The sequence below is a fragment of the Antedon bifida genome, chromosome 1 (genome assembly GCF_963402885.1).
Source record: "Antedon bifida chromosome 1, ecAntBifi1.1, whole genome shotgun sequence".
Lineage (NCBI taxonomy): Eukaryota > Metazoa > Echinodermata > Crinoidea > Comatulida > Antedonidae > Antedon > Antedon bifida.
The window spans coordinates 11,406,310-11,419,106 of NC_136226.1; the positions used below are offsets into that span (position 1 = coordinate 11,406,310).

The following is a 12,797-nucleotide window of genomic DNA, read 5'->3' on the forward strand; positions in this document are numbered from 1 at the left end:
ATATAATAATAGAATTTAATATATATATACAGTAATTTACTATTATATACTTTCAATTGTACTTTTTTATACCCTTACTGTACATTACCTTTAGTATTTCGTTCAAAATATTAAACTTGTTTTTACCTTGTATCATTACAATATTTACATAACAGCAATTAATAATAATAAAAATGTATATCATTGTATAATACCCATACCTTATAGTATCTACAGTATTTGTCCAAATGAAATTGTGAAATATTTGTGCAATATATAGCAAGGTGTTTATTGAATTCATTTAGATTTCATTATTTTTATATAAATTATTAATTTCACGCATTATAATTGTATGTTCAAACAAAATGTATATGGTGATTTATAATAAATATATTGATTATTGTAAGCAGATATTTTTTAATTTAAGGTCAACTATATGTTCAAATAGGAAATTATTTATAATATTTTAAAATAAAAATACACTTTATTTTGAAGGATCACACAATTTAGGTGAAGTAGTAGTATAAATAAATAAAATTTCATCTCGTGAAGATTTTTTTTATTATAGAAAGGTGATTAGCCAAAAATGTTTTGCAAAACCAAGAGTTTAAAAACTATGAATTCTTAATTAGCCTACTCATTGATTTTGACAAGGATGGCACATTAAAGTTCACACCTCAATATATTGACCATTATAGCAGTATCTTGTCTTCATGAAAGCTATCTAAGCATCTGATTGAGAGGGGAAATATGGGGTATTTTCCACCTACAGATAATGAGCATAAGAAATCAGTTTTCTGAACTTTCATGGGTAAGCAGAAACATTTCCGGCAAGTTGTAAATTAAGTCTTGTTTTACAAGAATCTGTGCTTTGTAAAAGATACACAAAACATAATCTTGGCTGTCTGCCATACCACAATGGAACAAGGATGAAACAAATGTCAAATTAATAGAGGTTGACTGCTTTAATACCACACTGGCACATCATCAAACATACACATTATTTTATTCCTCAACAAATTAATATCGCTTTTGATATTTTACTAAACTTAATGGATGACAATGAAATAGTGGGAAAAGTTTCATATCAAATTAATGAAACACTAAGCATGTTCATATTATATCTTATTTCATAATAAATTATATAATGTTCACATTATCAAAATTATATAATTTATTGCATAGCAGTGTCAACATGTCAACCTCACAAAACACATCTGTTATGACTTGAAATAACAAAATATTTTAGCTATTTAAATAATAACACAATACTGTACATCCTTAAATCCATAATCAAATTTATAATACTGTAAATTATATATAAATAAGATTTATACAATCAATAAATCAATTTTAAAAACTAAATAAAATAATTATATAAAATATATAAATGTATAAACATTCTGTAATCAATTCGTCTCGCATCTGGTATAACTCTTTAGACATATATCTCACCAATTAATATCAAAGTGATACTGTACCAATATCAATACCAAACATATATCAATTAATTAATATCAATACCAATATATCAATATCAATTTATCAATAATAATAATTTATCAATTTATCAATGTCAATTTATCAATATCAATGTCAATTTACCAACATCAATATCAATTTACCAACATCAATTTATCAATATCAACATCAATTTATCAATATCAGTTTATCAATATCAATACCAATTTATCAATATCAGTTTATCAATATCAATTTATCAATATCAATTTATCAATATTAATTTATCATAATCAATTTATCAATATTAATTTATCAATACCAATTTATCAATATCGAATTTATTAATATCAATTTATCTCACATCTGGTAAACTTATATAGACATATCTCACCAGGATCAAGGAATAGAAAACAAAATCAAGTTTGGTTTAGGTGGACTAAAAAATAAAAGAAACACAAATCAATCACAGAAAATGAAAATGTCACATGTGGATGCTGTCCAACTTTAAACCCGGATCTGGTATAAATTCAGCCTCATACAATAAACTTGCTGTATGCTCATTCTGGCTCTGCTGATGTCCATATTTATTGAAAAATAAAATAATAGAGTAGAAGAAATCCATATCCACTGTAATCAAATATAAGCTAAGAATGCTGTAATCAGTTTTTGTTCAAAATGTGTAATAGATTTACAGGTACTGTTTTGCTTATTTTCAGTTGTGTACAGTATTGATGTTGAATTGGTTCTTTCTACAATGAGTCCAGTTTGTCACGACAAGCATTTGCCACAACTTCCAGACTATCTTGATCAAGTTCCTTCACTAACGCCAGTACTGCTTGCAACACATTAGAATTCTGAAATTACAAAAACAGCAAAACTAAAATTAAGATTACTATTACAATATATATATCTCGGTATATTTATTGAAAAATTCACATTTAAAAGTACATACATGGCAGCACATGACTGAATTGCATTTACACAATAAAAAATATTTAAAAATAGACAACATAATATTAGTTATATGTCAGATGACCTAGTTTATAGCAGACAATACCAAACATGTAGAAGCACTGGGTGTCAAAATAGATAGTACCAAATATGATTTCCCCAGTTCACGCACATGGCACAGTGACTACCACATATTAAACAGTATACCTATATTAGAAATCTTACAAATTGAAAATGAACAGTCTTATCATACAATTAAAGATAACTTCTACTTTAAACTCTTTTTAAAGCATAGTAAAACACTAAGCATTATGGAAAGATGATGGAAATGGTATGCTTTTAAAATGTAATTGTAATAAATCAGAGATTTAATATTCTAGCCTTTACACAGATCAAGCTTTTAAAGCAAACATAATGTATAATGTAGGACATCTCCATTAAACTATAATAAATGTTTTATTCGATGAGTGACCTCTAACCAGCATGATAATAAAACAGCAAGTAATCATAAAACACATTACACACTGGACAATTAGTTGCAACCTCTATGTCACTTTTCTGTCGCCACATTCGTCTGGCAAGACTAACAAATTGTCACAAAATATGGTTTGATAGTATGTATGGTGTGCCCGACATTATTGAACTAAACTGAATTAAGTAGAAATGTGCGGGTTTTTGGTGCAAAGCAATAATAACAAGTGTATGTAAATGTGGATATAAAAAGGCGCTGGGTATCCAGTCCAGCTCTTAACAGGATGCAATAAAATGGTTATTAAAATGGCTGTCTGAAGAAAAATATAAAATATTATTATGATCAGAAAGTTTTCTAATATTTTTGATGCAATGGCTAATTCTACTACTGTACATTATTTTTTAAAAAATACTGTAAATTTATACTTTTTTAAGTCTAGATCGATCATGAAATACTGCTCGTGAAAACCTAATTTGAGGTATGTGAATAATTTTGTTAAATAAAACTTCTACTGATAAGATATGACAAGGGTTGAATATTACATTTCACATGTTATATCTATTTGAGCCAATTGTCACTTACATATTAAACTAACATTCGCAGTTTGATTTGTAGCGAAGAACTATCCATTTACATTCATTTAGCGGATGCTTTAAAAAACACAAACTATCCTTAACCACCGCAGGGATAATAACGAAAAGACATAGAAAATAACAATAGGGAGAAGAAAATTTGAGATTCCATTAAGACAATGAGCAACAAAGGATGTGTTATGTTTTAAAATTATACCCTGAAAGAAGAAATTCTGTTGATGAACAATTAAGGGCTAAAAAAACAAATTATTCATGAAATATGATAGTAATCTGTATGCATGCCGCCGTGTACAATCGCTACTTTGCAAGAATTTGGGTTGTAAATGAGTCTCATGTTCATGTGATTTTGAGTCGTTCGCTGTCGTTTTTTCCATAGATGATGATGAAACTTGGCATTTGGTAGTGGATTGATTGAAAGTGACGCGAGCAATTTAGCCCAGTTTTTGTACGAGGGGAATAAAGGTAAACATTTTCTCTTCTGACATATAACGTATATTTTGTCTTTTTGACATAACATAAATAAACTAGTGAAAATATTTATTGTGTTTTCATATTTTTCTGAAGGTTTAAGATTAGTGTCGCCAGATTACACTACACTATTATGTTTTTTTTTCATAGAATTTCATATATTAATGAATCAATGTGTATACTGGTGTGAAATAAAGATATAAATTTGAAATAATGTCATTATCAATATTAATAAAATGATTTTTTTATTAGATAAATCACAAAATAGGATAAGGATAGGATAAAAACCAAGTACTGCACCAAACTTATTTCTATTGTCTAAAAAAGTATGTGATATTAAGGTGAAATAATGTAATTAAATGTCCATAAATAGGCAGGTTATGACAGGATTATTATTCTTCTCCTCAGCCAATGGCAAAAACAATTAAAATACAGTTTTTAAATAGTTAACAGTACTCCATAATGCAAACTTTGTTTTGGATGTCACATATGGATCACCAGTTAATATACACCTGAACTAATTGCCACTCTAAAAAACTCTTTATAAAACAAAATCTACACTATTCTATTAATGAAGTTAAATTACTTTATAAAATTTAACTCAGTGTAAAATCCTGTCAATCAGCGATGACGTGATAGGATAACAAAGCAATCACGATTGCTGACATAATCCACTCAGTACCTAACCTCTTTCTCACATTATGTATACATTCATCAATAGTTATTACATTATAAATTCTAATTCCACAATCTAACATCATTCAGTATTATAAAAATTCAATGCTCGTTTAATGTTTTAAATGTGTTGTATTTTTATAACGTCAATGCAAATTTCATGTTCTATAACACGTTTTATGGACAAGTTATAATTATCTTGAAATAATTTAATTTGGTGACGTATTGACCAAGATCAACAGTCTACTTGACAAAGCAAACTGAATGTTGAACATTGGTGTAAGTACTATTTTTAATACTTTTCGATCTATTGGATCAACAAAGTATAATTAGTTACACCACACATACAAACCAAAAGTTAACAGACATTTTAAGTTACTTTTGAGAAAATATTCTTAGAATTTGAATAAAAACAATTTGATTTAAATGTATTAAAAAACATCTTTATGCCCAACTCTTCATTGACGCAGGCATCATGACAATAGTAATATAATAATTGTATACAGTGGATAAAAATTAAATATTACTGAACAAATATTGTTTTACAAATTATTTTAGATCTTTTATCAATAGACAATATTTTTGTATCATTATCCAATCTTCACCCATCTTTCATGATTGATTGGACATGCACTGGTCTATAAAAATCACATCTCAAGTAAAGTGAGAATCAATGGCCGTATATCAGATGTCCCCATTGGCTATTACTTATTATCGTATGTTTTATTGACCCATATACATTGCCTACAAGTTCAATCTTAAGACCAACGACGTTGCAATTAGATGTACATTATGCAACCACGTTTCTGGTGATTTCATTGAATTTTACTCGTCAGTGTTTATGTGAAAGATATACGCAATTTTAAAGGGATATTACTCATTATAATGAAACCAGCTTTCTAAAGTTGTTCTGATTTTTTTTAATAAATTTTTTTTCGGTGCAACAAATGGTGTTTGTAAACATTGAGAGATGTTACTTTATTTGAAATTATTATTATTGACAAATTTGTTTTGCTGTTGGTTGTGATTTTAAAATAAAGAAAAATAATATACTTTATATTTAAAAATTAAATTTAAAATTAACATAAAATAGTCCTGTTCATACTGTTACAGTACTTTAATAGTACTGTAAAAAATATTATGTTTGTATATTTTTTCTCAATCAATCAATACACCACAACAGTTCATAAGTGTTCATTGTTGGTAGGTGTAAACTATTGGCAGTCAACTTGGCTGCGTTAGTTTTTTTCCTGCCTTTCCCAAGACACGGATAAATCACTTACCTTACAAATGATTTTCCTGTTCCTAGACGGCACACTTACAGGGTAACAGACAACACAATAAATCACAACACACATCCTTTACATTTAAGAATTTCCGGAAAATTATGACGCAGTCAAACAAACTCACATTCGAAAGTTCAAAGTAAAATACGGTATATAAAATTACAGGTTTTTATTCTACATATTCATGTTTTTTTTCACTAAAATAATTAGTATGCTATGGCACGATATTTAATTGAATTTCTGACTGCTTTTGTTTAAAAATCTGATAAACAAAGCGTAGAATTACAGTCTTCTTTAATTTATAATTAACTTTTATAAACACAATCTACTCCACACATAAACACAACGTGTGAATTGATGATTTAGTATCAGTGGATCTCAGTCTGAAAATTAACAGCCAAAAAAATGATTACGATATCTACTATGATGATTTAATAAATAATTGTTTATGATAAAATCTCATTGGGCAAAAGTCGATCAAAATGTATTAGATTACAGATTTGCTTGCTAAATGCTAATTAAACTTTTTTTGTGTGTATATATGGGTATTAAAATAAATAAAATGACATAATAATACAGTATTAAATTACTTTTAATGTGGGGCCAAGATTGAAATATATGGGCATTAAAATAAATAAAATGACATAATACAGTATCAAACTACTTTTAATGTGAAGCCAAGATCAGAAAATTTGAAAGCTAATTTATTATTTATTTCCTCAGACAACCTAATCCATAATTATACAATTTATCTTAATTTGCAATTACCGAACAAAAACAAGATCCTTGATATAAAAATAAACATAATGTAGGCGTCAAAGTACTGATTATGGCCTAGCTTGGTTGATGTTTAGATAATATCTAATGGACTGCAATAGCCTTCTTTGCCTCGTCAACTTTCACACAAGTGAATGAATCAATACATATAGTTATTAGATTGGCTTAGCAATATGACAGGGTCATAAGATAAAAATATTAAAGATATATTACTAGCCATCAAGCGTGGCAATGTTAGAAGTAGGAAGAGAAATTGGAAATGTAATATCAATTTTACAGATGCAGATTTGACAATGATTTGCAGTATTATTCAAGGATATAATAAATAATACAATAAGTTGATTAATAGGATTTATCTGTTACTAGGAAAGAAATCCACCTCATGGGCGGCTTCCGTTACCCTTCCCCAACCAATGTGGTTTAAAACCTTCCCAGTCATTTTGAAACGCCATGTGTATGGATGCATGAAACGGGAAAAAACAGACATCCATACAAACGCTCTCTAATATAGAATCAACAAACAAAAAGGCGAGGTGGGTGGGGAAGTATGGTGTTACTGTTGCAAGACAAATGGTAGACACCACCAACCATCTGATTATCCCTTAAACCACTTTAAAAAATCAATTTATAGTACAATAATGTTATTTTAAACTCTCAATAATCTCTCGTGTGGTATTCATGTTTAGGTGGTAAATCACTGTGCTGAGTGCTGAAAAATGTATAAACAATATAACATATTTGGGGGTTTCTGGTAAATCCAATTAACACATTCCAGATGATATTGGGATGGGGGAGTTGACTTACCCAAACATTAGGTTAAAAGCAAGGAGATCATTAAAAGCAATTGTATCAATTATATACCACACCATTGCTTATTTGTTATGTCCTGCTCGATGGCCTTCCCCTACTTACCCTTGTTTTTGAAATTCCTGAACGTTGATGATTTTTTAATGGTGATATTTTCTCAGCTGGTAGTGCTCGTAACCCTAGTTGTTGCCTAATCTTGCTATAAAAACAAAACAAAATACAAACATTTAATATTAGAAAATTTTGATTTTAAAACATTTTTTACATGTACATCAAAAGGTTAAATTTTATTTTGATTTCTGCCACTGCTTTGACAATTTCTGAAATCGTGATACGAGAATTAATTTATAAAGTATAGTTAAACTTTTAATTGCAGATGTATTAGATGCTCATAAAAGATAACGTATATAAAAGCATTAAACAGCACTACTACAGTACTGTCAAACACAATATAGTCATTACATTATCGATTTAGATCGAATATAATTGCAAATGAGCTAGACATGTGAATTTTTAAATAAATATTGAAGTGTTTAATGTAATAATACTATAGTATTGTACAATGATAACCTCCATAGCCTCATTTCATTGCTATCATTCCCTTGGTGAATCTTTCATTGCTTTGTCTTTCAAACTTTGCAACATAAATCTGTTTTGCAGTCATATCTCATGATGAGATTTTTATGTCATTGGTAATATTAAGAAACATAAAATATGACATTAATGACTAAAGGTCGTGATAAAACAGAGAACGATTGTCTTTAAGTTTCATAGTTGTGTTCTACATATATATTGTTATGGTGTGATTTTCTACTGGTGATTATAAATTAATTATTCTTTTGCTACCTATATTTTTGTTATTAATGTAGGCTAGAATTTATTTAATGTTATTTAAGCACAGTCAAAAACAATGTTATTGGTTTAGACTTTCTTTATATGTTAGTAAGTTAGGTTTGGCCTACTTTGATGTATTTGTACTGAATGCTCAATATTGGAAACACTCTTTTAAGGAATGTGGGACTTGAACTGGCTACCTCATGCTCGAATCCAAACCTTCCATCAGTGAATGCTAGTGATCTGGACGTTGTGGCTTCTTACTCATCACTTACTTCTTCCTTAAAGCGTTCTCAAATGTACTGAGCATTCACCATAATCACGACAGAGCAGGACGAACCATACTTACTTATTTAACGCAAAGCTACTTCGTATTAGTTAAATCATCATCATATGTTAGTTTATGTTGAATTTATAACATGTTAGTCACAGAGCATTGAACTCGGGTTATCAGAAACATTGAATCTATCTTCTACAGAATATTACTTTCACACATTGAATTCTGGTTTTATAGAACATTACGGTAATGAGATGAAAAATCGACAGTGGAAAAATTGCTGATTGGTCTAATTGGTCTAATGACGAGGCATCTGCTTACCAAATGGAACACCTGGGTTCAAGTCTCTTATTAATATTAAGCATTTGGACTTACTATGAAAGTTATAAGAATAGTATTTCAATTTTTTTTAAAATTAATGTTTAAACAAGTGGTATTAAACTTTTCAATTTATGGCCAGTTTTGTAAAAAAAAATTATAAAAACCGTCAGTCATGTTAATTCAACAATCTTTCCAAAAAAATCAAATTGTCATTCACAGTCATTGAGATCTCTAAAAGATAATTTATTGTTTTGTAAAATGCATGTTTGCTAATAAAATATTATTGAAAAACTTCAGAAAAGAAACAAATCCAAAAAGTTGAATTTTGTCGAGCACTGTAGATTTAGTGTAATCTGTTATAGACCTTTTTGCATTTAGTCTAAATCCCTTTAAACCCCTCTCTTAATTTTGAACAATGCATTCAGCTGTAAACAATGCTATTATGACTTCAAATGTACATGGTGTTGAATAAGTGGATTATCTGTCATATAAAGAAGGATGACTATTAACGTCAAGTTTTGAAGTTGAGGCATTAAATTCATCTTTTAATATTTAAAATGTAAAAACTTTCTTAAATATTTTTTTAAATATTTTTAATATGGAATTTGGAAAAGATTATGAAACAACCATAGAGGTTTTATCTAGAGAGTTAACTACGTGACAGCTATTATAGCTGTGATTGTGCTGAGGTTGACACTCTAGGTGTACAATACCTCTATGGATACAAATGCTTTTAGATCAATCGTCATTTTGATCACTTCTGTCACTTTTTTGATTCAGTAGTTTTGAATGAAAATGGGAAACTCAGTATGTTGATTATTTAAGCACGGTTTATAATAACTAAAGCTCTGTCTACACAATCAAACTAATTTGATGTGCTCAAATATGGTAGTTATATGCCCAAATATGGTAATAATATGACATCATCATGTCCATATATGGGTACATCACATTTTCTGTCACATAACATTTGATAGTGTAGACAGAGCTTTAGTATTTTAGTGTACTTACTTGGTTTCACCAAGACTAAGCTCAATAGGACCATCAGGTTTGTCCTTGTACAATGAGATATTACCATTTGAGTTGAATTTTGTGATGGGGCAAGGTAAATCATCCCCAGTTTCTAACGCTCTATGAACTTCTTCAGAGGTGACAGCTAGGTACAAAAAAAAAAGAATTGAAAAAATGAAAAGATGTTATTCATCGGTTCTGTCAATAATTTACAGCAATGGGTGACATTAAACACATACAGTAACCTTTTAGTATCACTAAAACATTCCACTAGTCAAAATATTTTTCATCATGCTATGAAATGAACCATCTTGCTGGTACAATAATATAACTTTCACATGATTAAAACATTCAAGAAAAGAATAATAAATAACATCATTGTTTTTTAAAAACTTTTCTTATGAATTGTTATTCATAATTTCCAAATATAATTCTTACATGAACGTACAAACCTTCTGGTAACATTTTAAAAAATGTCATTAATGTGTCATATTTTTCCATTTGTCTCACACTTTAATTTTGGTATATTTTCTACATCTTGTCATTTATACAATAAGAATAGGGCTAAACTGGAGTTTATCTCCTGTACACCTAATCCCAGTATAGCTTCATTATCATGCAAATGAAATCCAAACCATGACACCAAAACAAACTTACCAACATTATCTAATCTTTGTAAATTTGGTAAAATTTTTAACACAGTCATTCTGTACATGTCACCCGCAGCGCAGGGATTGTCTGCAAGCCACAACACCCTCAACTTTGGAAGTTTGCGCAAGTACCAGATCTCAGACAAATCCGCAATGCAATTTTTTCTTATGTATAACTCGACGAGGTTCGGACAGTGTGTGAAGTCTTCCAAAGTGGTGAGGCTGTTGACACTTAAACCAATTATTTCCAGGCTTGGCATCTGTCTTAGTATTGACACCTGAAAGACATTGCAAAACAAATAAAATATGATGAAATTTATAAAATTGTTTAACTGAATAGGAGGAGGTTGTGGTTCATTTCATACCCTTGAAAAACAAGTTTGCTAATGTGGTAAAAATGAGAAATATTGGTATATTTTACTTTTCTACTTTCTATGGAGTGTACCGAGCATTTTTGTATGTGCATGTTCTACTTTAATAAGCTACACTTTTGAAACAGTCACTGGCACACTTCTGAATGAAGGTGTGTTCAGAGTATTAACTTTTATGAACAAAAGATGTCACAGTCTTTTTTATCCTCTTCTTTTATTCCAACTTATTTTTTATCTTCCTTCATTTTGCACAACTTTTACATCTCGTTGCAAATTCACTGCCCTTCCAGGGGTGCTGCATAATGTTTGGCTATCCCTGGATCTGCAGCTAGGCACTGTGGCATGCTTTATGGGAATCATGCATCTATGTAAAAGGCTATAACTGGTAATAAACTCACACATAACATTATATACTTCTATTAAATTTCAACTTAATAGCAGTTAGCTATTATGAAAAAATATAAATAAATTTCAGTTACTATACTAAAGTATGAATCAAATCTTTGGACATAAAATGTTTTTAAGGTTTTATTACATAATATAAAATTGCAATGGACAGTTTTATTATTAAATATATATTGTTACAATTTATTAATGTTTAGTATAAATATTATGCATTAGAATAATGGAAAATGCATTACTAATACCAAATTCATATGCAAGTAGACAGAGCTTTTTATAATTGAGATGTAGATGTAGTAGTAAATGATAAGTTCAGGATTTGCAAAAATGAGGTTAACTACCATCATGTGTATAGTCAATGTATTAAAAGCTATAAAATGTCTATAAGCCTAAAGAAAAACATCGAGTCTAATATGAACACTACACTGTAACAACTTACAGAGCCCTCAGGGGCAAGTCACGAACAATATGTTAATAGTTTGTCATATATAGGTAGGCCTAGGGACAAGAAATAGTTCAATAATAATATTAATATAGTCAGCGATAACTTGTCCTAGAGACCTTACAGTCAATGCCCTCATTAATTAAAAATCCATGTTAAGATTACAGAAATAATATTTTGATTGGAGACCAAATTAAATGAAACAGAAAGATGACAAGTTGTTGAGATTATTATTTGGCTTTGTTTAATCATGTAACTACTTTAGCTATGTTTATTGGCTCTTTTCTCTATTGGAGTTAAATTGAGGTCTATAGGAGACATTGCTGTTTAACTTGTTCTACATTTAAATGCAGATAAATCTGATGTACAGTATCAAGATTCAAGACATTTTTTTGGTCCACTTAGTAAAATGGAAATTTATTTTGCTTGGCATAATTTAGAAAATAATTTAGAATATAATAAAAAAATACATCAAATTGCAGAAATGATGGGAATTGCTTGTCTATTACTATACTGTACATTCTGAAGTCTATCAGAGTTCATTGGATGTACCTCTGACATAAAAACAGTGCACAATACAGGTTCAAAAGTAAGTTTTTGAATGTGCATTGCCACCAGTACAGCTTTCTCTAATTGTTTACAAGAACATGAACTTGCAATGTAAAGTACTGGTACAGATCTAAATAATGTATGGCAAGCGATAGAAAATTACCCAATCAAATAGCAAGGATACATTGATGACATTAAGAAATAAACTTTTGATCTCTGACTAAATTCATAAGATGAAATAGCCATGGAATACTATTTGTCGCCAAAACCTAGAATTGCTTTCCTAATAAGATTACTATTATTGAAGCGGGTAAATTAGTTTTGAAGATGAGATATTTCAATTTGTTATTGATTTTCAATATTTGCATTCTCAGAACATATGAATTTGTAACACAATTAGCCAAGCTATGAATAACTTATCATATTTCTTTAATAAGCCTAATCTCAGGGCTGTTAACTTGGATGTGT

At 29.2% G+C, this 12,797-nt stretch overlaps 1 protein-coding gene and 1 long non-coding RNA gene across 2 annotated transcripts in view; one reads left to right on the plus strand and one right to left on the minus strand.

Annotated features, from left to right (window-relative positions):
• Positions 1-1,717: 1,717 nt before the first annotated feature.
• The window catches only part of LOC144842106 (cilia- and flagella-associated protein 410-like), a 34,094-nt gene continuing 23,014 nt past the window's right edge, over positions 1,718-12,797 (minus strand). Inside the window, exons 3-6 of the mRNA XM_078698478.1 lie at positions 10,573-10,843; positions 9,916-10,060; positions 7,578-7,671; positions 1,718-2,297 (exon numbers count right to left, since the gene is read on the minus strand). Coding sequence (XP_078554604.1) covers positions 2,193-2,297; positions 7,578-7,671; positions 9,916-10,060; positions 10,573-10,843 — 615 coding nt within the window. The 3' untranslated portion in view covers positions 1,718-2,192. The remainder of the gene's footprint in view (positions 2,298-7,577; positions 7,672-9,915; positions 10,061-10,572; positions 10,844-12,797) is intronic.
• On the plus strand, positions 3,021-8,907 carry LOC144842228 (uncharacterized). Its single transcript, XR_013612103.1, has 4 exons — positions 3,021-3,092; positions 3,301-3,344; positions 3,836-3,921; positions 8,821-8,907. It is a non-coding gene; the product is annotated as an uncharacterized LOC144842228 (long non-coding RNA).